We start from the raw sequence: 25,632 nt of genomic DNA on the forward strand, positions 1-25,632 counted from the left end.
CAATGAATCAATTCCAACTTCGCGAGATCTTTTTTTTTCCTGCAAGAAGTTGAAATTGATTGATTGAACTTTTTTTTTTTTTTTGCACACGGCGGCGGAGGCCTAAAGTGAAAAGGTTTTATAAAACCCAGCTGAAGGCCTAGGACTGGGGCAAGGGCACGCGTGCCCACAGAGAGGGCTCTGTGTGCCACCTGTGGCACGCGTGCCATAGGTTCGCCACCACGGATCTAGTCCTTTCATAAAGAAAAAAGGCTACAGAAAATTTGACCACGAACACTCTGAAGGGAGAAGATGAGGGAAAGAGCTCTTTTTCCAAACATCAAGTCTTGTTTCCAAAAAAAAGTCTTTAATTGTTCAAAATAGCACAAAAACGACAGATACGCAGCACTAGGGGGAGTGGGGGGGGGGTCAGGGTGGATAGCCAGGGTAAACTCCTATGAGGGTTGTTCCTGTCTCAGTGGAAAATAAATCAGGTCAAATATAGGAAGGACAGAAGGAATCTTAGGGACTGAACAGGAAAGTGGGACACAGCGAAATATACTATAATACAAAAGACCAGGGCACAGAGCAAGGGTGGGAGAGGTTTGCTCATGGGGGTATTTTCTGAGGGCTAGTTTGTCTACCAATCTCAACACAGCAAACAGTGCGCCTGGGAGGGGGCATTTCATTCATGTTCCATAGAGATCCCCCGACTCTACAAAGCCCTGTTGCTTTCCCTGCCTCCCCTATGTGGAATGTCCCAAGACAGCCAATAGGGGAAAAGGGGAGGGGGGGCATATATTTCTCTATAGAGTGAAACCTAAACTCCTACCCCGTACAGTGGAGAGTTGTACATCAACCATCAAGAATGTTGCCCTCCAGCCTTGCTCTGACCCAAAAGCCTGATGGATCAGCTACATTCTCCCTCCCAAATCATTTTATCCTAAAAAAAAGTTTTATACAAAACAATGGAAAGGAATGGCAAGACATCTGCCTATAGCATGCCACCTTGTGGCCTGGAGGCAGGAAGAGCAGAGAGAGAAAACAAACCCAGCTTGTGCTGCTAAGGAGGGGTTGTTCCATGTACAGGGGAAAAAGGGGTGGATTCAAGCCACAAACATCCCGCGCTGAGCATTAGAACAGCTACTGTAGCATGAGCCCCTCCCCTCCAATGTTCAAAGTAGCTGCATCTGTGGCCAACCATGTCACATCTTCTCAATCCCCACTAGCAAGGACTTCTCTCCATTACCAAACGCAGACACTAAAAACTAAACTGAGGAAGAGGGTCTGTACAGAGGCAAGAACCGGAGGCAGGGAGACCAAGTCTCCTACCCCCAACACACAGGATTCAGGGGAATACAAAAGAACTTCATTCCTGTAACTGCAACTTGTAAAAAAACCCAACAGCCCCCCTCCCCCCCATAACAAGTTTTCCCTCAAGCCCACCCCAACCATCAATGTCCATGTCATTGGGGCAGTAAGCAGAGGGTGAGGGAGGAATTCCATTCCTTCTTCCCCCTTCCTAGGCTGGGGTATGGCGCAGTGATGGCCCTGCTTGGGGGTCCCTCACATGAGCCTCAGCATCTCTTCTCCCCACCCCCCCACCCCAACAGTTCATCCCAAGGTGTATGAAATGTGCTTTCGGCAGTTCCATCTTCGTCATACACGGGGTGACTGACTGGCTGGGGGAGTTCAGGCAGAGGCTGTGGAGCAGGCAGGAAGAGGGGATGGCTGGTGACTCCCTTCACTGCCCATCTGCTTTGGGCTTCTTTGGAGCACTTTTCCTGGAAGATGAAAAAGAAGAAAGAATAAGGTCCAACTTCCTGCTTGGCCATGAATGCGATGCTCTTCTTGCCCGGAGTACTGTCAGAATTCAAATTTTCATTCCCTGGAAGTGTCCACTGCCATCAGTACTAGCAAGCAACCAACTTTTTAATCATCATCCCGCCTTTTTTATATACAACTCAAAGTGGTGAATATATCTAATGCTCTTTCCCCCTCCTCGGTCACCCATAATTGTGACATAGCCTGGGCTGAGAGAGTGACTAGCCCAAAGTCATCCAGTCAGCTGTCATGCATAAAGGTGGCCTAGAATCCAGTCTTTTGGCTTCACACAGCTGAGCTCCACAGCTGTAACTTTAGCAATATTTCTCTAGAGAATTTGCTGCAGCATCCTCGATTTGCTAGGCTGCTTATAGGAGAAATTCTATTCTGGCTGGAAGTCCCTCTCCCACTCTGCATAGACAACAAAGTAACTTGACTATTTATTCAATCTAAGGCTGACCCAAGATATTCTGATGAACATAAAGAAAAATTCATAAGGTATTTTTTCTCCCAAAATGACTGGGGATGTACATAGATTTCCTTCCATAACCCTCCACAACTCCACAAAGGAAACACGAAGGCTGAAATAATTGCTTGCTCCACCAATCAATACTCACAGATCAGAAGATGAAAGCGGCCGCTTGTTAGTTGGTTTTGTCATAGATCCATCTTTACTGGATTCTGTAAAGACAAAAGTGTATTACACACACTGAAGGGAAACATAAAACATTGCCTGAATCAAGGTGAATCATTATAGGAATGTGAAATATATATCCTTTATTCCTTTATCAATCATGACAAGAAATAAAATACAATCAAATGCTGATGTGAAAAAAATTGGGTAATTTTATTCTGACATTCAGTCCTTTAGTGATATTATTACAATTTGGCTTGCTGAGCTTGTCTCTACCATTAAACTCAGTAATCCTATCGCCAAGCCATTTATACTGCAGCTGGGGCTGAAAAAACATTTTCACTCTAGATGGTGAGATTCACATATTAGAAAATCTAGACATACATTCCTGACTAGGAACTTGATAGAAATATCTGATAAATCCATCAATTCTTAATGACTAAATTCAATAAAATAAAAAACTAGAATTCTGAATGAGACCTTCCTATTTACTTATACACCCCCCCTACTAACAGAAACATCAACACAAATATCCAACCTGGATCCGAGAGGCAGCATGGCAGATTTTCTTCAGCTGCAAACCATCGCTCAAGATGGGAAAGTGAATGGTGTGCAGCTATTTATAAGAGTCAGAGACCTGATAGCAGCTCCTCATCTTGTTGAAGGTTTAATTTAAAGAACGTCTTCCCACTCATATGTGGCCTGAAGCTACATTCCTCCCTCCAACGTCTCATCACAGCCGCCACTCACCTTGAAGCCACCGAACTTGTGTGGCAGGACCGTAGCCCTTCTCGTTGCGGGCAGCAATGCGGAAAATAATGGCAGGCTTTGTGGTGTAGTCTATATGGGCATTGGAGAGACTAGCGGACTGGACCAGGCACGAAGGACTGGGCCCACAGTAAACCCGCATGAAGGCCAGTTGGGCAGGTGCTGCGGTCTTAGGTTCACCCGCCTGGGGACTCTGGATGGCTAGGTACACCGAGTATTCTGTGATTTTTCCAGAGGTGACTGAAGGTGGTTCCCAAGTCAGGTGGGCCCCGTCTGGACTCTGTGTTAGAAACATGCAAGAAGAGCTTGAAAACCAGGACAGCCAAAAGGTATTGCAGCAAGAGTGGGAGACAACAAATGCAACAAACATTATTCAATTACCCCAACTCAAAAAGGGAGATGAATTAACAGGACTCTAAAACAGAAAAAGCTCTTACTTTACTGATTTTAATGGCACAAGGTGCTCCAGGAAAACCAGGCAAACAGGTCTTGAATGCTGAGATTTCACTGAAAGGGCCTCGTCCGCAGGCATTAATTCCTGCTACTCGAAACTTATAAGCAGTACCAGGCTGCAGCTCTTGCTTCTTGAATTGAGAATAATCAGGAGTGGTTCCTGAATCATCCTGCAGAGGACAGAAGAGAGTGGAAATAAGACATCACAATTATCTTGATATTATGGGAATGGATAAGAAGATACATGGCAGAAAAAATCTGGATCTTTAAGGTGAAATTAAGGTGATTATATTTTTCCACTCACATCTGTAGCAGGTGCATCATCAGGCGGCAGGAAGTAGTGTGTCACCACCATGTTGGTTGCCTTGACAATACCCACATCAAACCATTGATTTTCCTTCTTCACAATCACTTTTGGAAGCTGGGTGGGAGGCTCTGGTTTCTAGCAAAGAATGGATAATTCAAGATAAACTTTGGAAAACTTGTAAATTCATTCCATAAATTCCTACCAATATTTTTTTCTTACCACTGGAGCTGGTTCAATCCCATTAGCAACTTCTGTCAGGGCAGCTGCTGCCTGCAATTTTGCTGGGCTGGCTACTACCACAGGCTGTGGGGCCACAAATGTATTTGAAGGAGCAAGACCTGGATGAGGGGAATAATTTCAATAACTTTCATTAGATCCCTGATCCCCACCCAAAGACATTGGTCCATGTCCAAAATTGGAAAAGGAAATATAGGCAACAGAACTAAGTCCTGATTTAACTAAAAGGCCCACCTCAGATAGATTTCCCAAGGGTAATAGGTGCGTTGACAGGACTGGAATATAAAATTATCCCATGATCAAACAGTTGTGCTTATCCACTAGGAAGACCCAATATAGTTTTGCTCAGACACTCGCCTCAATCAAGGGAGCAGGGGACCCTCCCTTTCACTATTGGCTGAAAAAGCACCATTGTAAGCATCCTTCTTACCACTGAGCTATGCCACCTCTACTTACAAGTGGAAACAAGCTTTTAAAAGTCACTGCCAATGTAATGGCAGTCATCTTTGCCTCACTTACTCTCTGTGGGAGTGGGAGGTAACAGCCCAACCGTGCTGGTTACTGCACTAGCCAACTCATTGAGGCCATTGCTCTCACTGGCAGGATCGTTGAGGCTATCAGCAGGAGCCAGGGCTTCTGTAGGCAAGTGGGCAGGCAGTTGATGCTGAGGGGGCTGCTGTTGCTGTTGCTGCTGCTGAACTGCAGCCGCCGCCGCCGCTGCTGCTGCCTGAGCCTCCTGAAGCTGCTGTTGTTGCTGCTGCACCAAGGCTGCCAAGTCTTGCTGAGTAAGCACAATGGGGATCGCAGTGGCCTGTCCTTCAGGGCCCTCTGAACTCAGGTGGCCTAGTTCAGCCTGTGTTGCTGCTGCTTCCGAGGTATCCATGGCTTCTCCAGGACCTGTTCAAAAAAGAAAAGGGCTAATTCAGGCATGTCCAACCCAAGGCCACATACAGGTTGTGGGTTACATATAAAATATAATAAAATAAAGTTGATTATGTATATATAATCTATAGTGCCTTATTTCTCCAAAAATAAGACCTGGTCTTACTTTTTTGACTCTAAGAGGCACTAGGTCTTATTTTGGGGGGATGTCTTAACCGCTTACCTCAAGACCACCACAGCCAGGACTCCCATGCTCTGACACCTGCTGTACCACCGCCTGACTTCTGCGGCTGCTCAGCTGCTCAGACGCCACATGGCGCTGCCCGACTTCTTCTGCAGCTGCTCATAGCCACTCGTGGCAGGATGCCACATGGCACTGCCCAATGTCTTCTCCAGCCACTCACAGCACTCATGGCAGAACACCATGTGGTACTGCCCAACTTCTGTTGCTGCTCACAGCCACTCGTGGCAGGATGCCAGCAATCGGAAGTGAGCCAGTGGCCACGCAGGTTCCTGCTGGATGGAGCTGCTGGTGCCGCTGCTGCAAGGTGAGGCAGATGTTGGGGCGTGGAAGGCCTGGCTGCGGGGTCCCTGTGGTAGGCAGGTGCGGGGTGCGTGGGGCACCTCCACCCCCCTCACCCCAGCTTGATTTTTACGTGTGCACCTCGCCCCACCTCTTACAATCAGACAGTGGGACTGAGTGGGCAGGGTCTTAACTAAGGTTTATTTTGGGGAAGGGCTTATATTAGGCGCATGTGTAAAAATCAAGCTAGGGCTTATTTTCAGGAAAACACAGTATACATTTGATATGCAGCCCAGGATAATTTCTCGTCACTCAATGTGGCCCAGGCAAGCCAAAAGGTTAGACTCTTATGGGCTAAAAGTTTACCTAAGATCCAAGAAAATTAGCAAGATCTGTCACCAAGGACAGACCTGGCTGGCTCATGTAGGGTGAGTGGAGAAGATTCCAGAGAGGAAAACGGAGGGTTACAAGTACTCACCCATTACAGCCTGCTGGGCTGCTTGCAAGACTGCCTGGATGGCCAGCGCTTGTGCCTCTTCAGTGGCAGCAGCTTGAGCAGCAGCCTCTGCAGCAGCTGTTACGGCTAGTTCCTCAGGAGTCAATCCAGTCACCATCAGAGTGGTGGTGCCTGCCTGGCTCTCCGCCATTAGTTCCTGAGGCAATGCTAACTGCTCCACCTCTGAGGATGGTGGAGCTGCAGGTGTGGCCTGGGGCAGCACCACCATAGCCACAGGTTCTTGGGCGGGGGCTGCTGGTGTGGGTGGTGTCTCTTCAGTAGGAGGGACAAGTTCTGGATGGGGAGCAGTTTCACCCAGAGGACCTTCAGTTGGCGGAGTGCCAGCTGAGGCAACCTGTGCTTGTCCCTGAGGCTCAGGGGTTGCAACTGCTGTCTGCATCTCTATGGAGGACTGCAGTGGCTCAGAGGGTGCCGGAAGGGAATCTGTGCTGGTGGTATCAGGAGCCTCGGCAGGTGGAACTGCCTCGTCTGCAGGGACATCAGCAAGCGTGGAGATGTTCTGCAACAGGAAGGATGGATAGAAAGATAGTGTGTGTGAATGCTGGACCAGGCAGCACTGAGTCTGCCTTGAACACTTTTTATACAAACACAAGGACCTAGGACAGTGATGGAGAACCTTTTAGAGACCGAGTGCCCAAAGTGCAACCCAAAACCCACTTATGTATTGTCGGGTGCCGAGTGGGTGTAGCCTATTGGGTGGGTGTATCCAATTGGGTAGGCGTGGCTACGGTGGTAACTGTAGACTGAGTGTGACTAAAAACTCCAATCAATCAATTCCAACTTTGCGAGAAGTTGAAATTGATTGATTGATTGAACCTTTTTTTTTTTCACACAGGGCGGAGGCCTAAAGCGAAAACGTTTTATAAAACACAGCTGAAGGCCTAGGACTGGGGTGAAGGCGCGCATGCCCACAGAGGGCTCTAAGTGCCACCTGTGGCATGCGTGCCATAGCTTCGCCACCACGGACTAGGAGCACCTCCATTGGATCAGATTAAAGGCCCAGTTAAACAAGTATTACTCCTCCTTAAATCATTTCACTGTTGTAGTTAATACCTCTTTTACCTCATTCTGCTCTTTTTCTTTGCCATTATCCTCTTTTCCCAAGGAATGCTATTTCTTCTTTGAGGATTCTTAGAGATATATTTTGGGAAGAGATATTACAGTGAGCCAAGTTAAACTGAATTTGGGGGATGGATATGTGCACACATATTTGTGGAAATGTCTATGGAGATTCTCAGTCATCCAGGTCGTAATTGTCCCAAAGATGCTCTTTCAAGAGGCAACTGGACTTTCTTGTTTTTCTTTGAAGACATTTCGCTTCTCATCCAAGAACCTTCTTCAGCTCTGACTGGATGGTGGGGAACGGAAGGATTTATACTCCTTGCAGACAGCGGGTCATTTGTATTCTTTTAAAGAGTGGTTGTGGCCACCTGGAGGTTTATCTGTGTTGTCACCTGAGTCTGCAAGCAATATAAATCCTTCCATTCCCCACCATCCAGTCAGAGCTGAAGAAGGTTCTTGGATGAGAAGTGAAACGTCTTCAAAGAAAAACAAGGAAGACCAGTTGCCTCCTGAAAAAAACAGCTTTGGGAGATATTTGTGGCAACAACAATATTTATATCCAGTGATGTTATCTACAAATTTGGACTAAAATGAGCCAAAAATTAGGAACTAGAAGACTTAACACTGCTGATTAAGCATGTAGACAAACCCAAGATTAGAAAAATGGATTGGGTGGCAAAGGACAAATGACATTTGAAGCAGAAAACTTTCTTTCTGTTCTGAAATATGAAGTGACTAGTACAAGCAATGGAAGGAAAGCAGCAATTGCCAGGGATAACTCCATCCCCTCAAAGCCAGCTATAGAATCATCTAGAGCAGTGGTGGCAAACCTATGGCACCCGTGCCAGAGGCGGCACTCAGAGCCCTCTCTGTGGGCACGCGTGCCGTCGCCCCAGCCCTACCTCCCCTCGCAGCCCTCTCCTCACCAGCAGCCCCCCCCCGGGAGGAGAGTCGTCCCCGGGTACAGCTCGCATGGAGCAGCACAGCCAAGGACATGGCAGCCGGGTAGCAGGGACAAGACTCCGCCCTCATGCCCCGTCGCGTGCAGATGATGCTGCAGGGCATGGGTGAAGGGTGTGGCTGCCATTGCACTGCAGGGCCGCCTGGGCGATCTGCTGTGGGGGGCTATGGAGGAGTTAGGTGGCCCCTGCAGGTGGACGGGGGTGGGGGCAGGGCAGGCGGGGCAGTTTTTGGGCACTTGGTGTCTAAAAGGTTCGCCATCACTGATCTAGAGAATCTCAGAATGAACCAAAGAAAACAGGACACCATATCCAGTTTCTCCTCTGATTCTCACCGGTACAGAAGGCCCTGGTGCTGGCGTGGACTGGGTGACAGTAGTGACAGCTCTGATTTGAGTGGTGGAAACTGTGGTCACCACAACAGCACTGGGGCTGCTGGCAGCTGAACTCTCAGTCACAGGTATCTCAGGTTCCCCTTGTTGCCCATTGGTAGCAGGTGGCTGATCTGCAGAAAGAAAACAGGTCACACACTGAAGACAAGGATGCAAGAAAAGAGGCCTTTGGTTGTGAGAATCTAATGAAGTTTCAGGATTTGGAACAGTTGTTTCAAAAGTTCAAAACTTAAAACCAAACAGTCCATATTTTGGAATCCGTCCACAACTTTGCTGCTTCATTCCATGAATGCTTCACTATATAGAAAAAGGGATGTGAAATTCAATTTCCTAATTTTTCATCCTAGAGTTACAAAATAGAGTGTGGTAGATTAATTTGAGAATTATCTACCACCTGACTGAGGATAATTTGACCAAGTGAATATCTAAAAAACAAACAAACAAAAAAAAACTTAGTTCTTTAACAAACTTAAAAATGTTAGGTATGCAGAAATAAGGATGTTTTTGAAATCTGTCTGCAGTGTTAAACCAACATCCCAAGTCAGACTGTTTTGTTTTAAGCTTAAAATAAAATACTTCTTTGTTTTGTGAAGAAGAATTTTGTGGTAAATTCTTACTGTTTGCTCATCTTATTCTTGTAGCAAGTTGTTCATCAGAGGACAGAATCTTTCTGTCTCACACACTTCTTAAAAGTGAAAAGAATGCCTTGTACAAACTTTTAAGTGAGGACCATATGTGCTACTGAGAGAAGTAAAGAATGTTATCTAGACAAACCCATTTTTCAGCAATTGTACTTTGTATGGGATGATTGACGGCAGTAAGGACAATATTTTCCAGAGATACTGGATTTAGTTTTATCTGGCCCCCCAAGAATTACAATTTCAAAACAGTTATTATAGAGCTACAAAACCTCTGTATATATGCAGTACTTGATTATAGTGATTCTAAAACAAGGATAAATAAAAATTCTATAGATGAAGAAAACTTAACCCTAATGCAACTTAGTAAAGCTTATATATTTTTGTGATACAATAAGATGTTATTATGAATTTCCACTTTTGACTGCAGAAAGATGAGGTTTTGATGACAACTTGCTTGCTAAGGAACCACAGTGTGCCCAAGACAAACCAGGATACACTGCAAACAATTCTGTAGAATTCTCCAATCTACACAATGCCCATGCAAGGCACTGATCACAAATCAGGTCTCACAAACATTTCTTTTGTGAACCGTGTATCCAAAATTATTCAATTCATTTCCAACTGCACACAGTAAGGAACAGGGTAACTCAAACAATATTGTCCTGCGCTATTAAGAGTACTGAGGAATCCCTGAGGTATTTCTAATACTCTTCCTTCATGTTCTTTTACCTTGGTTGGCACCCATAGAAGAAGTTACTGTGGTGGCAGTATGAGTGGTTCCTGTTTCATGGGTCTCACAAGGAGGGTTTGAGCATATTCTGGGTGTTGAGCTCTGAGGCGAAGACCCAGCAGCCCCTGGTGATTCTCTCTCAGGGGTTTTTCTCAGTTCTGAGTTGCCACATTGTGCTAATGCTGAGCTGGAAGACTGAGCGCCATCACCTCCTATGCTGGGGGTCATTATGGTGCTGGTGGAGTTGGTTTGCTGTGTTTCACAGGGTGGAGTAACAGGGGGTTGCTGGTGCTGGGCACTTTCATTTTGTCCAGCTCCCAGGTTTGATGTGGTGGTGGTGGCTGTGTTCGTAGTACCAGTCTCGTGAGTTTCACATGGTGGATTGGAGCACGCCTGCTGACCCGTGGCTATGTTGGAAGTTGCTGTGGTAGCTGTGTTGGTGGTGCCCGTTTCGTGAGTCTCGCAAGGTGGATTGGAGCACACTCGCTGGGTAGCACCCAGGTTTGATGTAGTTACTGTAGCTGTATTTGTGATACCTGTTTCATGAGTTTCACAAGCTGGGTTAGAGCACACTTGAAGATTTGTATCCTTGTTATCCGTATTATGGGTCTTGCAAGGTGCACTTGACTGAACTGGCACATCAACTTTGACAGACATGGTGGTGCTGGTAGAGTTGGTTTGCTGTGTTTGGCACGGAGGGTTGGCAGATCCTACCCATTCACCATCTGGCTGCCCTTGGCCCATGAGGGACCGAGCTGTAGTGGCAGTATTGGTGGTATGGGTATGATGGGATTCACACTGGGCTTTTTTCAGGGCTTGTAGTCTTTCACCGCTTTGCACTGTGGTAGCGCCAGAAGCAACACTAGGCAAGCCAGCATCTGGCACGAAGCTTACAATTTGAACTGCACATGGCTGCTCTGTGGGAATATCTGTTTTTGTCGTCATGGTGGTGCTGGTGCTACCTGTCTGCTTTGTTTGGCAGGAAGTGTTAGCCGGTTCCTTTTGTCCATCATCAGGCTGCCCTTGGCCCATGTGTGAGGTTGTGGTGGTGGCAGTATTTGTAGTGCCAGTCTCATGGGTTTCACGGGGAGGATTGGAGCACACTAGCTGACCTGTACCTACAATGGGCTTTACAGTCATAGTGGTGCCAGTGGCATTTGTCTGGAAAGTTTGGCAGGGTGGCTCTGCGGGTGCTTTTTCTGTTTTGGAGATAGTGGCTGTGTTGGTGGTGCCAGTCTCATGAGTTTCACAAGGTGGATTGGAGCAAATCTTCTGCCCAGCACTCAGAACAATGGTTGCGGTGTTGGTGGTACCAGTCTCATGCATCTCACAAGGGGGATTGGAGCATACCCGCACCACTCGACCATTGGGCTGGAGGCCTCCACCCTCCTGCCCATCACACACAAACTGTAACTGAGCTGGCCCACCCAAAGTGCCCACAACTGTGGTTGTAGCTGTGTTGGTTGTGCCAGTATCATGTGTTTCACAGGGTGGATTGGAGCACACCAGTGTAACAGTGCCTGGCTGTGGATCTCCTTGCCCCGACTCAGCAATGGTGACTGTGGCTGTGGGCTGCTCCGTGGTGGGAGAGGCCAAGATAGAAACAGGCAAATCATGCACTGGCTGGGCCTCTACTCCGCTGGGGGTTGTAATCAGGGTGACTTGAGTAGGCTGAGAAACAGGCTAGAGGGAGTGAAACAAATACACATAGGTTAGCAGAGAGACCTCCAGTCAGAGGCTTATCTAAATCACATACAAGATTTACAACCACTCTGTTATGCAGAACAGCATGGCTAACTATTTCAGGCTGCAGGCATTACAAAATATTTTTCATATGTAAAAAGAATAGTCCTTGCGCTTATAAAAGTTACAGCTATATCATGGCGAAATATGATTTAATAACCCTCTGCAGAATATTCATGCGATGCATTTAGACATGCTAGGAATATATTCTGGGGAGTATTTAAAAATATATCTCCCAATTATTTTCATTCTGATGCGTGCAGAATTCTGCGATCTCATTTTTAAAAATCCCCTATTTTTATTCCCTTTATCCATTATTTGTCATTCTTTTTCTGCATTCTGTACAATATTGCTTAACCTGAAAGGGACTATAGCGTAATGTATATGCACATGCATTTATGGAGAACAGTTCTAAGTAGGGCAAAAGAAAAAAGTGGGCATGAGGAATATCACAGAACTGATTAGGTAGCCAAGGATGTGACTAGACCATAGAAACAAACTTAAGTTGTACTGTAGAGAACTGCAGAGCTTCACATCTGCTTTGAGTGGCAGTATTTTATATGCTAGGATTGTAAAAGTCTGCAACAAGATTAAAGATGCAGATTAAAATCATACTTTGATACAAAGTAATTGTAGACACAGATCTTGATGTGATTTTGTACAGATGATAAAGATCTTGTAAAGACCATGACTCACGTTAGATAAAAAAGTGGGCACAGCAAGTTGTCTGATCCCAGAACAAAAGCTCTGCTTCAAATGCCAGTTATTCTTACCCAATACAGAGAGCTGCTCATGATATGAATGTTCCCTGTTTCGAATCAATACATGCTGATACCTAAGTAGCTACTAGGGGTTTTTCTCCCCACAACTAAAATTCTCATGATATCTATGAATTGCAACAGAAGTGCTACCTTGTACTGTAAAAAAAAGGTGGGGTAAGACAAACAGCCAAGCTCTCTAGATAGTTTGAACTACAATTCCATGGTCATTGGCCATGTTTGCTAGAATGATGGGATTTGAAGTCCAAGGTATCTACTGAAGGCTGTTAGCTGCCTATCCTTTCCAAACAGCCCACAGAATTATCAGGAACATGAAGTCCTGGATAACAGTTCAGAGCCAATAACCAGCCTCAGAGAGGTTTGGGTACACATACACAAAGTTTCCTCCAACTACATCCTTTTTACAGTATGTTCCCTTCACACAACCCCGTATCATTTGCAGGCATGTAAGAATCTGGTTTTTATATTTTGTTTTGAATAGCTAGCAGCTCTCTCCTTCTAGGAACCCTCTAAATACAGTATCATTTTCTCTAACTAAATTAGACACACTCTTATTACACGAAAAGCCACAGCTAATAACCAATAAGACATCAATTTTTATAAAACAGAAACATCATTCTTTCAAGCCACCTATGTCAACAACTACCACATTTCATACTGCAAGCTTATCATGGGCTATGCAGAGCACCACTCTATCTTGAATGTAACGTGCATCATTTTACTGGGAAACATTGCTTGCAATTTTCGACCACGCCAAAACCATACCTGCATAGTGATGGTGGGAGTGGTGAGGCCACCTGCTGCCGTCAGGGTTGTCTGTGCTGCTGAGACAGTGATGGCAGCTGGGTTGATGACCTGGCTGGAAAGTGTGGCAATGGTCCCCAAGGTGGTAATAGGCGTAGCCAAGGAAGCATTAGTATTGTGTGCCCCAGTTCCAGCTAGGCTTGTTGACATGGTGCCCGTTACAGTGCCTAAGGTTGTAACCCCTTAAAGGATACAAAGAAAAAAAACATAAGATGGAGAAAACGTTGTAAAAGGTATCCATGCTAATTTCAGTAACCTACGTAGTACATAGAAACATGGGCTCTCAGAGTTCCTGGTCATGTTTCTAGGTCATATAGCTATAGTGCATGGTTAGCAGGTCAGTTTTGCAGCACACAGGGGATCCTGTGAAGTGTGAAGATGTCCATAGGTCCAAAAACCTATCCAACAGCCAATTCACCCTCTACCCACTGATGCACCATGGAAAGCAAATGCACTTGCATAAACACTAATAAATCCATTAATTCTGCCTCCAACTTAATGCCTTTACCTGTTGTTCCTTTCACTACCAAAGTGGTAACAGTAGGCTTGACTGCAGACACAGTGACAGGGGTAACAAGTCGCACTCCACCCATAGGGACAGTTCGCAAGATTGTGCCAGGTTGTCCTGGTGCCCCCTTAAGCACCACCTATGGAAACACACATTTTTCATATTAACCTGCTGAAGTCAGAACGGGGCTTCTAGCATCTCCCAACCTGTCATCTAGCTCACCTGTGTTACGCTTTGCTGTCCATGACCTGTGGCTAGTTTGGGTAATGATGCTGTAATGATCTTGGCGGGGGTACCAGTGCCAGAGGTCATCACTTTTGTGGTGATAATGGCGATGGGAGACTTAATCCCAGAACTACTAGTAACACCTGAAAATAAAAAGCAGAATACGAATACACAACACACATTCTTCACCCACCCCCAACAACCATGCTGTGGTCTCACTGGTTGCTGTACTACCCAATGGTCCATAGATTGGAATAGGATGACAACTGCTACAGTAAATCAAATTCCATTTCTTACCTGTGGCACCTGATTGTGTAATAATAGCTGACATGGGGATGGTCTTGATAATAGTGGTGGTACCAGGCTTTGTTGTGTTGGGTGACACACTGCTGATGCCCAGGATGGTAGGCTTAGTACCTGTGCCACCTGCCTGTGAGCTGGTGATGATTGTGGTGGGCTTGCCATCTGCTGAGGTCACTAGTTTCAGAATAGTGCCAGCAGGCAGAGGCCCTTTGGTCTTAAGGGGAATAAAAAGAGAATACAAAGAATCAGCACAATGCAGGAAGTCTCCATATTCTTTCTTGCATTCCACAAGCAGAAAATATACTAGAGGAAAAAAAAAGGCAGGCAAAGAAGAGGAGGCATACAGGTAATTGGGATGAGAATGGCATACACTCTGGGAAGTACCCTAGGACTGGGGTTGCATCTGGCATTGCTCCTCCATTGTATGTTCTTACCTGGATTATCTGAGTCACAGGACCAGTTGATGCTTGGCCTGTTACAGCTGATGACTGGACTGGTTTGGTCTGCACAACAGACATCACTTTTCCCAAATTGGAAATCTGCTCTCACACAAAGAGAGAGAGAGAAAGTCTGCTTTAAGATTCTTTACATCTTCTAATATAAAGGGACGTGGTCCCCTTCCTCTAATTCATTCAGCAGTTATCTGACCAGAAAAAATACCCAGCAATCGTTTATGAGTAGCCTGTTAAATGAGAGCATCTGCTCAGTATTACATAAAAAACTGCTGCAAGCTGAGGGCTCACTGGAAACATGAAAATGCTCACTTATGTGAAGAGCCAGTTGACAGGAAAAAAACTTCCATTTCCAGCATCCTCTCTTAAACCCCTATTCAAAAGAGTTATGCTTACCAATGCACTGCCTCCAGGCATGGAGATGGGGCTCTTCACCAATGTGATGGTCTTTGTTACCCCACCCACTACAGTTGTCATCACCTGGGCCTGCTGTGCTACAGTGACAGTGCCTGATTTGTGCACGGTGATGATGGGCCGGGTAGGTGTATTAGTGGTGGATGAAGAGACTGAGGTGCCCACCTGGGCAGCAGCTGTCTTCAGCATGCGGGTGGCTGGGTTGCTCACCTGCTTGTTAAACAAGATCAATATTTTAAAAAGAGCATCTTATAAGAGTCCTTTGTAGAGGCAACATTCTCACACTTTTGATGATTACAGATAGAACATGGTCTAACAAATTTAAATCTTGGATCCAAAGGGTTTGCCCTATCCTTTTTGCCATATACTAATTCCAACAAAACTGGTGAAATATTCATTCTATGGGAATATTACTTCTGAGTCCAATTCAAGATGTTGGTTATCACTTTAAAATGTTTCACGGTAGAGGTCAGGTTAACTGAGAAACTGCCTTGCCTCAATGGGATCAGCCCATCCCACTTGATCAGGCAGAAGGAGCATTGTGCAATCTCTGTTGGTCAGAGTTTCAGCTCCAATGTGTGGAAGAAGAGCCTTTTCTGTTGTGGCGGCCCCCCTCCTTGGAAATATCTCCCTAAGATGAGGCCTGACCCCCCTGTTGGTGTCCTAGAAGGTTTTGAAACCTGGCTCTGCCAATTAGCCTGAGGTCTTGATGGGGATGCTCATCACTGGAGATGGTTGGTGGGTTGATGGGGAAGACCCTGCCACCAGACTGATTTTGCTTTTCTGCCTCTTGCCTTTGTATTTAATATCTTTAACATTATTAATATTTTTTATATTTGATTATTTTGTCGCTTTTCAGAGGGAGGTGGGAAGCATATAAATTTAATAAAGAAACAAATATGCCACGGATACTCACCATGACCGGAGAAGCTACTTTAACTGTGGTGGGTAATGTGGTGGTGCCTGGGGACACTGCGACAGTCTTAACTATGGTAGTACCAGCAGGCATGCTTAACATAGTGGGGGCTGAGGACGGTGGAATTTTCTGAGTGGCTGCAGCAGCAGCTGCCAGAGCTGCCATGCCACTCATCTGGGAACTGCTACCAATCACCTAAGAGTAAGAAAAAAAGTCAGTGAGTTAACACCACCAGGATTCCATGCAAATAACTATGGCAATGTATTAATGACAGACAGACACGATGAGATGTGATGATTCACTTCCTCCAGCACAGGTCCCCGTCATTCCTGCCTTCACTTACTGTCCCTTGAGTACTCTGTGTGGGTACCACCATGCGTACCCCAGCTGGCAAAGAAGTCACTGTCACTGGGCCTTTCCCAGCTTGTCCCGCTGACCGTACTGTTACCAGTGGTGCTCCTGTGGTAGCTTGTGGGCCAGTGACTTTCAGCACAGCTGGAACAGCTGCAGAAAGAAAATAAGCACAGCTTAAGATGAAACTTTAGACTACATACAAATAAGGGCTGACTGTACCCAAATGTTTCAGAAGTACTGCGGGCTTCATATAAACAGAGCATTTATTAATGATTCAAATAGTCTGTCTTTTTTCCAGCCTTGCAGAATCACATTATGACTTGACAGAGAAGCTTCAAAATGGCAAATGATGTCTAAAGCAACACTTCTAAGTTAATTTGGATGCACGCGTACCCCAAATATAGATCTCTACCTATTTCAATTAGGGCATTCCAAAAATGCTATCCTAGCAAAATGCAGTTAATTTGGAAACTACATTTTTTTATTGATCCATACCCTTGGCAGGACGGAACATTGGAGGTAAGCAAAATGTTCCAAATTCTAAACAGTTATTCAAATAGTAGGACCTCTACAAGCATGAATACTTCCGGAATTGCTCGAACATCCCATTTTAAGTTTAAAATCTTTCCCCTTTGAAACAATTTGCACATTATACAATGCATCAGAAGGATAGCTCATCTCTTTCCTCTTACGGAAAAATGTGAAAAGCACTCAGCTGTGGGGCTTTGAATTTTTGGAACACATAAGTAGAAAAATAAAGGATTATGAGAGTATCTGTTAAAATATGAACCTGAACATACACTGTGTTCAGTGGAGTTCAACTCCATTCTATTTACTTTGTTCCCTACAAAAAGGAAATCAATTCTTTTTAGATAATTCTCAAGAAAAATAATTTCAGAACATTCACATTAAGGAAAAGACACTTTCCGCCCTTTTGGAGAACTGAGGGTGGTGCTCTTTATTAAGCAGGACTTGAAGGGCTGTACAAAGTTAGCCAGCTTTTGAAAGGAGAAAATTTTGACTGGAAAATTAAAAAAAAACCTTCCTCCTTACTTTGTGGACGAGGAGTAGCAGCAGCAGCTGCTACAGGAGGCCCCGGCATTGGGCTGGTAGGCACAGTAGGAAGCACCTGGATGGTTGTTGTGGTTGGTGGGGTAGGAGCGGCAGCGGCAGCAGCAGCAGCAGCAGTGGCAGCAGCGACAGCTGTGGTCTGCGGCAGCAAGGTGATACCCATTTGTGCCAGAGGCTGCACGGCAGGGACAGGTGCCGCAGCAGCAGGAGCAGGGCTCTTGGGGGGATTGACAGGCACTGAGGGCACAGGATTAGCAGCTGGCGAAGAGGCAGCTGGGATGTCGTATTTCTGCAGCTGGAGTAAGTAAGTATCTGCAGTTGGGACAGAACCCCAGCTCACTTCCAAGGAGTTGGTGTTGGCACGGACCAGCTGAACCCGTGAAGGGGGTGGAGGTTTCTCTGTGGGTAAGAGAGAACAAGAAGGGAAATGGTATTAGGAAGTTTGCCCCACTGTTACTTGTTGCGAGAGCACAAACTCACACATTCCTAAGAAAATATGTTTTCCATACCATTTTAAACACACACTTGAAAGGATACCTTCCCCCCACCCCTGAAGGTAGTGTCACACAATACAGCACCAAAACATTGCTGTTTCCTCCCCATTGTTCTTTAAATTTCTTTTGATAGGGTGATAAAGTAACACTTGAGGTTCTAACTGCCCATCACCTTATTTTTTACAAAATGCTTTTGGCAAAACATTTTTTAAAACTAGGAAAAATAACTTTTCCTTCTGCTTTCTAAGACATTTGAGACAGAGAAGTCTGCTGCTATATTGCTTCATAGACAAAAACACAACATCAAGAAAGGGATACTTATGGAATCTTCTACAACATCATCAAAATATTTAATTTACAAGTTACTTATGGAAAACATGATATAAAACGCATACACTCTAAACTAGGGTCTAGTTTAGTTCTAATGTTGGATCCTGTTTTAATTTAGACCCCGTGCTTACGCTTTGTGGGATGAGAACAATCAATGTGACACTGGTATTAGCCATAGTGCACTTAATCAGTGAGAGGCTATAGATCCAAATGTTTTGGAGACTTGACTTATAGCAACATGATTCTCTTTAAAAGATAGCAGAAAATGCATCCAGAGCAATGCACTATACTCAGTTCTCATCAGAAATTCCAATATGACAGCAACATCCATATGTTCAAAAAAATCACAAATACAGGCCTTCCTGAAATGTGTACTTCAGGAAGTAATTGGAGAAGCAAAATGTTCCACTGTTCTACCATATTTAAAACCTTCCCTATATAGAGAACCAGTTTGTTCAAATATTGGCACTGATCATGTTCCTATGGCAGATAATGACTCCCAATAGCTTAAATAATTTCTAATTAAGAAATTAGTCCGTTTGTGTAGTAATTAAGGTGCTGGTCTAGAAACCAGGAGACTGTGAATTCTAATCTCACTTTAGGCATGAAAGCTGGCTGGGTGACTGTGAGACAGTTACTCTATCTTAGCCCAACGTACCTCAAAGGGTTGTTGTGGGGAAAATAGGAGGAGGAAGGAGTATTAGGTAAGTTCACTGCCTTGAGTTACTATAAAGTAATAAAGGCAGGATAAAAAAATCTAATAGATAAAAGTAGGAGAATCCAAACAAATAGTGTGAGCCTATCATGAGACTTAACAGATTACAACAGCATAGAAGCCTGAGTAATATATAAGTAAGTAGATAACATCCCCACTGCAGTACTTCTACCTATTCTTCTTACCAGTCTCAAGATACCAGAGATCCTTGCAGCAAACCTGGTTGTTCCAGGCTTTACGGTAGCCATCACGGCCACTCCAGATGTACAAGCGGGTATTAATAGCTACAGCACAATGCCCTGCACGTGCCCGTGGAGTATTCTCTTCCAGTGTGTCCATCAGAATGGGCTCCCAAGCCATGGAGTCTGCATTGATAGATACATGCACAAAAGGTCAGGCTTGTTAACAGAATACCAAGCAAGTAAGGTTAAAAGAGGCACTTCCTTTACGTCCTCACCTACCTAGGTTGAGGCAGGCCAGAGTATTTGTGCATTTCCATTCCTTTTCATGCGTAGCCACTTTGACATCATCCATAACAAGGGGCACCCAGCCACCAAATACATACATTCTGCCAAAGAAAGAAAGAACAAAAATTAAAAATTGGGTGAGAAATCAGTCTGAAAAATGTCAGGAATAGAACTTACTTGTTCCCAATGGTTGTGGCTGAATGCAGACTGCGAGGGAGTGGTGCAACTCCTCTCAGGTTGGGCTTGTTCCACGTTAGAGAATCTACAGGAAGAAAATATACCAGAGGTCATTGTTTCCAAAAGGTCTTGCCTCTCAGTCTTCCAAGACACAGTACACATACATACTGGCTAGCACTGAAATAGAACCAAAATTGTTGTATCGTAGGACCTGCTCTACCTAAAAGCCTGTTTAAAATCTGTCCCCACTCAATTTAGTTGCTTTTACCGATATCTAGTGTCCAGAGATCACCAAGACGACAACCACTCATGCCTCCGTATATGACCAGTTTGGATTTTTTGTTGTCTTTTTCTGTGTAGACAACAGCAGTATGGGATTCTCGTGGTGGAGGTAATACACCATAGGTGATGGGAATGTCCCAGGACCCCACACCAGATCCTGGCCGCAGCTCCAAGATATAGAGGTCATTTAGGTACCTGTAAAAAAAGAGAACATGTGTAAAGCCAGGTGAGAAATTGTAGCTCTCTTGTTTTTTGTTGTTCGTTTTTGATACCACTTGAGATATTTTCTTAAAAACTGGAGAAAAAGTAAAACAAAAGGGAACATGGTTCATTAAACATTACACAAAACCAGTTTCTTCTGATTTAAACTGGCAAAAAGTGATTGTACCTGGACTGCAGAAGCACATAATAGCAATGTACCTGGGAATGTTATTCTTAGGATCTTCACTGTCATTGGCCAGTCCCCCAAAAAGGTAACATTTGTTGCCCACCAACGAGAAGCTATGGCCAAGGCGTGGACATGGTGTGGACCCATTCTTGGGCATCTTGGCCTTGAGTCTCTTCCATTCCCAACGGCTGGCCTAGAATAATAAAGGATCAAATTATTATTAGTCTAAGCAAGCAATGCAAATTAAGGGAAAGAACTAAGTTGGCAAGCACTCACCTGCAGTTCATACAGATCATTGCTGTACTTGCCATATTCAACCATTCCACCAAATACCAGGAGACGAGTCCCATCACAAACAAAACCATATGCAGCACAACCTGGTGGAATATCTCCACGCACAGCTGGGATAAACCACTGGTTTGTAGCTGGAAAAAAAAAGAAATATGAAGAAAGGTCAGCTTACATCCAAATACAATAGAGCTTCATGTGACGACGTTCTTGAAGCAATGCAGGGCTGGACAGTTAGGATTTCACTCTTTCTTAACTGATACTTTATCAAATAAAGAACCTCTATAAAAATTGGAACTATACACTCACTTCAGAAGTTATTTTTTGTGGTGAAAATGAGATTACCATCATTGCAATAATATTCTTATTTGCTCTCTCAACTAACAATTCCACTTTACGCTGGATGCTTCAAAAAAAAAATGGCAGTCTTTCAGGATAGCTATAATCTAAATTGAGGGAGCATAAAATAAAGGAAGCAGCCTGCGATCTTAAAGGATGTCAGAGAAAATAAAACCTTCCTTCCTGCTCTGGGACAATGTTCTGGATGAATGCAGCAGATAGCAGTAAGAGGCATGGGCACGTTTACAATGAGCAGGCAAGAGGAAGCAACCTATCAGGATGGTGAGAGATGAGGCAGCTGCCAATCAGGAAGCTGAGATCCACCCACTTCTATCCAGCTCTAGTTTCATAGTAAGAGGACTCCCAACCATAGGATATCTAGATGCTGTGGCTGACACTAAAAGTGGGGGAGGGAGGCATACTCCCTTCTGCATGCACTTGCCAGCCAACATACTACTTCATTCCACATACTTATTCTTGGACTTAACTAGTTAAGAGTCCCTTCTCTTTAGTCAGCATTGCACTGGCATTTATTGAGATTTTGACAGGCTTCCCAATCTAGCACTTCTATCTCAAACTTCTTTTTTTGGCAAGTACTTGGTTTGTTTGTTAGTTACCTAAAATATATTTTTATATTGTTTGACTCAAGGCAGTATTTGCAGTAAAATAGCATTGGAATGAAAGCACTAAAGATGCAAAAAGCAGAAAGCAAAAAAAAAATCTATACTGTATATTGAATTCAAGAATGCAGCTTCTAACAGGGAAACTTTTATTCATGAAAGAAAAGGAAATGCTAATTTCAAACAAAAATTAAAAAATTTCTGAATACTTTTGCTAGAGAGGATTTTTCTGCTTTGACTTTCTTAAACTTTTTGTTTGAATATTTTTCAGAATATACAATGTGCCTGAATTTTTATTATGCCTTTGCTCACTTATGTCTATTTAAAAAATTCCATACTTTTAAAATATAATTAAATCTCAATGTCATATGAGGGTTAATAAGATCATTAACAATGTGAAAACCTGAATTCTTCCATTTAATTGTCAAAGTTAGTATCTTCATTTGTAGTTATCCTCTGCAACCTTATACTGGCAAGGCTACTTTTACCATTTCTGCTACTGGCAGGGTATACGTCTTAACCTTACTGTGGCATGTTACAGAGATTGAAAGCCAGAATGAGACTAGTAAACCAAGTCCTGTCTTTACCAACCAACCCTTTCTCTAGAAAAACTGTGCTATCTCTACTGTTGACCTGTGGTCTCCTGGAATGTATCCAAAACAGTCTAAATAAGGAGCATCAATCTTGAGTCCATCTATCTAGACTTCCCCTACTCAATTTGTAAAGCCTCAATTTTACAAGCCTTTAATTAAAAATATAAAGGCTAGGGGTGGCATATATCTGAAAGGGTAGAACATAATTTTTCCAATTGGCATTAGAAACAATTAAACCCAGGATGCTGAACTATTTTAGGCAATTTCAAAACAGAATTGAGACTACTGGAGGTGAATAGTTTGGTACTTGAGATAAGGTACTCAAGATCAATTGACCCCTCTCGGATTACCTACAAGGTGAAATATTGCAGCATTTGCTCCCTCCCTACTGGGATTGTCAGCCCAGTTCAATTGTATTCTTATGCATCTAAGCCAAGGGGGAAAAACAGGCAACAAAGAGTTAAAAGTTGTAGTATTCGAAAGTTAAATTTTAGGCGCCAAGTCTTTGGGGAAGAACAGCTCCTTAGAGTACTGCCCCGCCATCTCATCACATGAGTGCATTTGAGAGTCCATGAGGGAAAATAGTGTATTAACACTAGAAGAGATAAAATTACAATGCCAAGCAAAGTTACATGGCTACTCACAAAGCACCAGGCTAATACAAAAGTGCAAGAACTTTGTGTCCTTAAAGCACCCTGTGCTATGTTCAAAACTGGGCTTCATGATAGATAGTTCTCTAGATTTTTTTTTTTTTTTGCTTTCAATCAAGTTGGCAGAGATCTTTCTCCTTTTGCCAACTATTCATTCCTCCACCTCCCACATTGTTGTGGGACTGATGATTTGAACTATGGTTTTGACAAAATAATCCTGAGGTACGCTACTGCTAGACTGATGGACATTCCACAAAAAAATTGCCTTTTTGTCCCTTTTGCAAAAATAAATTCCTACACAAGCCAAGCACAAGCATGTAAATTGGAAAAAGTCTCCAATGTGAAGGTGCTATAATTCCATCTAATGGAAGCTGCTCCAAGGCACATGCCAGTTATCACATTGAAAAGGCTGAAGAAAATTCAAGATAAATAAGACTTTACCATCGTTTCATCTTTACAGTTCTCTCCTCTTATCACTTATGCTTCCATATACCAATCATTTTGATAAAATGAAAGTAATTAAACAAATGTAATGGGTCTTATAGAAACTTGCTAATATACAACTGTAGTTGCAGATACTTTTTTTCTATACAAGAGATATTGGAGATCTTATGTTCATGGAGAACTAAATCACCAATTATAATCTTTTGCCCAATGGACACAAATGGGATAATGACCTAATCCTACAAATAGCCTAAATGCTATTGCCCATTCAGCCCCCCCTTACCTGTATTATAGACATGCAACTCATCCACGATGCCCTCATTGCCCCCTCCGAAGACCACAATCAGCTCTTTGATTGCCACAGCTCTGTGTCCATGTCGGGGCCGAGGCACAGGGCCTGACCACCCAATCACACGCTTCCAGCGGGGCTGCAGCAACCCTGCAGTGGCCCCACCACCTGTTGGGGAGCCCCCACTAGGGACAACAGGAGAGGCCATAGAAAGCACCTCCTAACTCTCAATAAGTATCCTTTCTAGCAACCAGTCCTCTAAAACAGCAGGCTCCCTTATCAGTTCTGCTTTCCCAGCGGTGGCTCAGAAAAAGATCCCCCTAAGCCACATGCACTCTATCTCTTTTGAGGTAAGACTGTTCGTGGAAGCAACACCAGCTTTACTTTTTTCAGAGGACAGAGCAAAGCAGTCCTCCCCAGTGAGGTAAGACGCCCACAATTATTCTAACTACTAAGACACCCCCTCACCGCGGGCACCGGGTCACAGTCACCTCCTTTGCTGCAAACAAACTAATTCGGAGTAGTTGTGAAAAAGAAAAGTAAAAAAAAAAAAATTAAAATCCTACCTACCCGCCCCCACAAAAACTCTTGGCGGGACAAGTAGCTGCCCTTTTTATTTCGTGAGGCAGTCACAGCTTAGAGGCATACCCCGTTGCTGAAAAACTCTTAAGGCTCCCTTTCCGACAATGAGTTTCGATGACCGTATTTCTCCCCCCTACGACCGGAATACATAAATCTCTATGGAGCAGACACCCTCCCTTGCAATAAGAGGGGGGGCTGATACAAAATTACCCCAATTGCCTCCTGCCTTTTCAAAACCAACACCAATTCCCCCTGCGAGGGAACTACCCCGCGTGGGGCAGTTACTCCTCCCCCCTCGTAACAGAGCCCCTCTGCCGCCCCCCTCCGGCCCCCGCTCAGAGCCCGGCCCTGGGAGCCGCCATCTTGTGTTGCCCGGACGGAAAATGGCGGCCTCAGAGAGGGAGAAGCCGCCTCCCCCTCGTCCCCCCACCCGGCGCGTCTTCCCCGCTGGTTCTGCCTACTCCCCAGCCCGGAGTTCTAAGCCAGGGCGCTCTCCTTCCGGCTTCCAAGCGCAACGGGCAGCTCGATCCAGCCCCGCTGTACGGCACCGATGGGCAAGCTGCGGGCTCTAGGCGCCTTCACGCCGCCCTGGGAGCCGCCATCTTGCGCCTGTGAGGAGTCTCTCTTCCTCGGCAGCGCCTGAAGGCGGAGCCAAAATGAGGCCTCTGTACGGAACCCCTCCCACTAGGGCGCCGCCATTTTCGGTGGGCAGGGCTGCTTGGGCATCGCCATGTTGGGGGACCGCCAAGTCCCCCTCTTTCTTTTGTGGTGAGCGGTGGAGGGGAAATTCTGGACCGGCTTCACCGCACTTTTTCTTCTTCTTATTATTGTTCGAAGCTCAAGACGATTGTCGGCGTTTTTCCCGGCTGTAAGCTATAAAAACTCTCCGAATGTTATATGTGTGTTGCCATTTTGAATACAAAACTCCGCCCTCTTGCATTTTAAAAAAAATTGCTCCTCCAATAATCGGCTTCACCACTAGTACCGGCCACGACTGCTTTGGGGAGGTGCGATAGGCCTCCACCTCTCAGCAAGTGCTTCACTGCATAGCAACGCTTATGGGCGCCGCCATCTTTGGGGATAAAAATTGACGCTGCGTTCGTTTCGTGGATGCACGTGAATAATATTTATTGGATGTTCGCGTGTCATCCAGCGGTTAGGAGAGCACCCATGACCTACTCATCTTCAGGAATGCACCTGAATCTATTTCCCGCAAAAACTGTCTTGATTTCTATAAATATTTCTGGTCCTGAATCTTATCCCGAATTTCAAGGAATTAAATAACACGATTCGGAATTCAGGCAGGCTTATATAATACTGGGAATTATGTTAAAATTCAGGTTTCATGCTTTCCTGGAAGCTGCCATTTTGGATCCACCCCTTTGCTATCACTATCCCAAAATAATAAAAAAAAACCAACCCACAAATATCCCATTAAGTTCCCGGATGTGTTTCCCTCCCTTTCGAGCATTAAAATGGCGTCCTCCTCCAGTGCCC

General features: G+C 44.7%; 1 protein-coding gene across 3 annotated transcripts; it reads right to left on the reverse strand.

The window, feature by feature from the left end:
• Positions 1–326: 326 nt before the first annotated feature.
• HCFC1 (host cell factor C1) lies at positions 327–24,763 on the reverse strand. 3 transcript variants are annotated; one of them, XM_039328641.1, is made up of 26 exons: positions 24,597–24,763; positions 20,607–20,755; positions 20,363–20,523; positions 19,929–20,137; positions 19,661–19,745; positions 19,478–19,584; positions 19,202–19,381; positions 17,460–17,876; positions 16,396–16,556; positions 16,053–16,247; positions 15,119–15,349; positions 14,705–14,809; positions 14,265–14,484; positions 13,965–14,110; positions 13,743–13,881; positions 13,196–13,416; positions 9,908–11,591; positions 8,481–8,650; positions 6,086–6,623; positions 4,722–5,099; positions 4,185–4,303; positions 3,963–4,100; positions 3,643–3,828; positions 3,188–3,485; positions 2,421–2,484; positions 327–1,763 (listed from the first exon to the last, which is right to left on the reverse strand). In XM_039328641.1, the coding sequence occupies exons 2-26, from the start codon at positions 20,649–20,651 to the stop codon at positions 1,724–1,726; spliced, it is 6,237 nt and encodes a 2,078-aa protein (XP_039184575.1). In that variant the 5' UTR covers positions 20,652–20,755; positions 24,597–24,763; the 3' UTR covers positions 327–1,723. The 3 variants fall into 3 exon arrangements, with proteins under 3 accessions (XP_039184575.1, XP_039184574.1, XP_039184573.1); XM_039328640.1 differs by lacking the exon at positions 24,597–24,763 and adding an exon at positions 23,548–24,440 and having other exon boundaries at positions 15,119–15,346; XM_039328639.1 differs by lacking the exon at positions 24,597–24,763 and adding an exon at positions 23,548–24,440.
• Between the last annotated feature and the right edge of the window lie 869 nt (positions 24,764–25,632).

Source organism: Crotalus tigris, unplaced genomic scaffold (genome assembly GCF_016545835.1).
Source record: "Crotalus tigris isolate CLP2741 ecotype Arizona unplaced genomic scaffold, ASM1654583v1 scf7180000024383.4638030, whole genome shotgun sequence".
Taxonomy (NCBI): domain Eukaryota; kingdom Metazoa; phylum Chordata; class Lepidosauria; order Squamata; family Viperidae; genus Crotalus; species Crotalus tigris.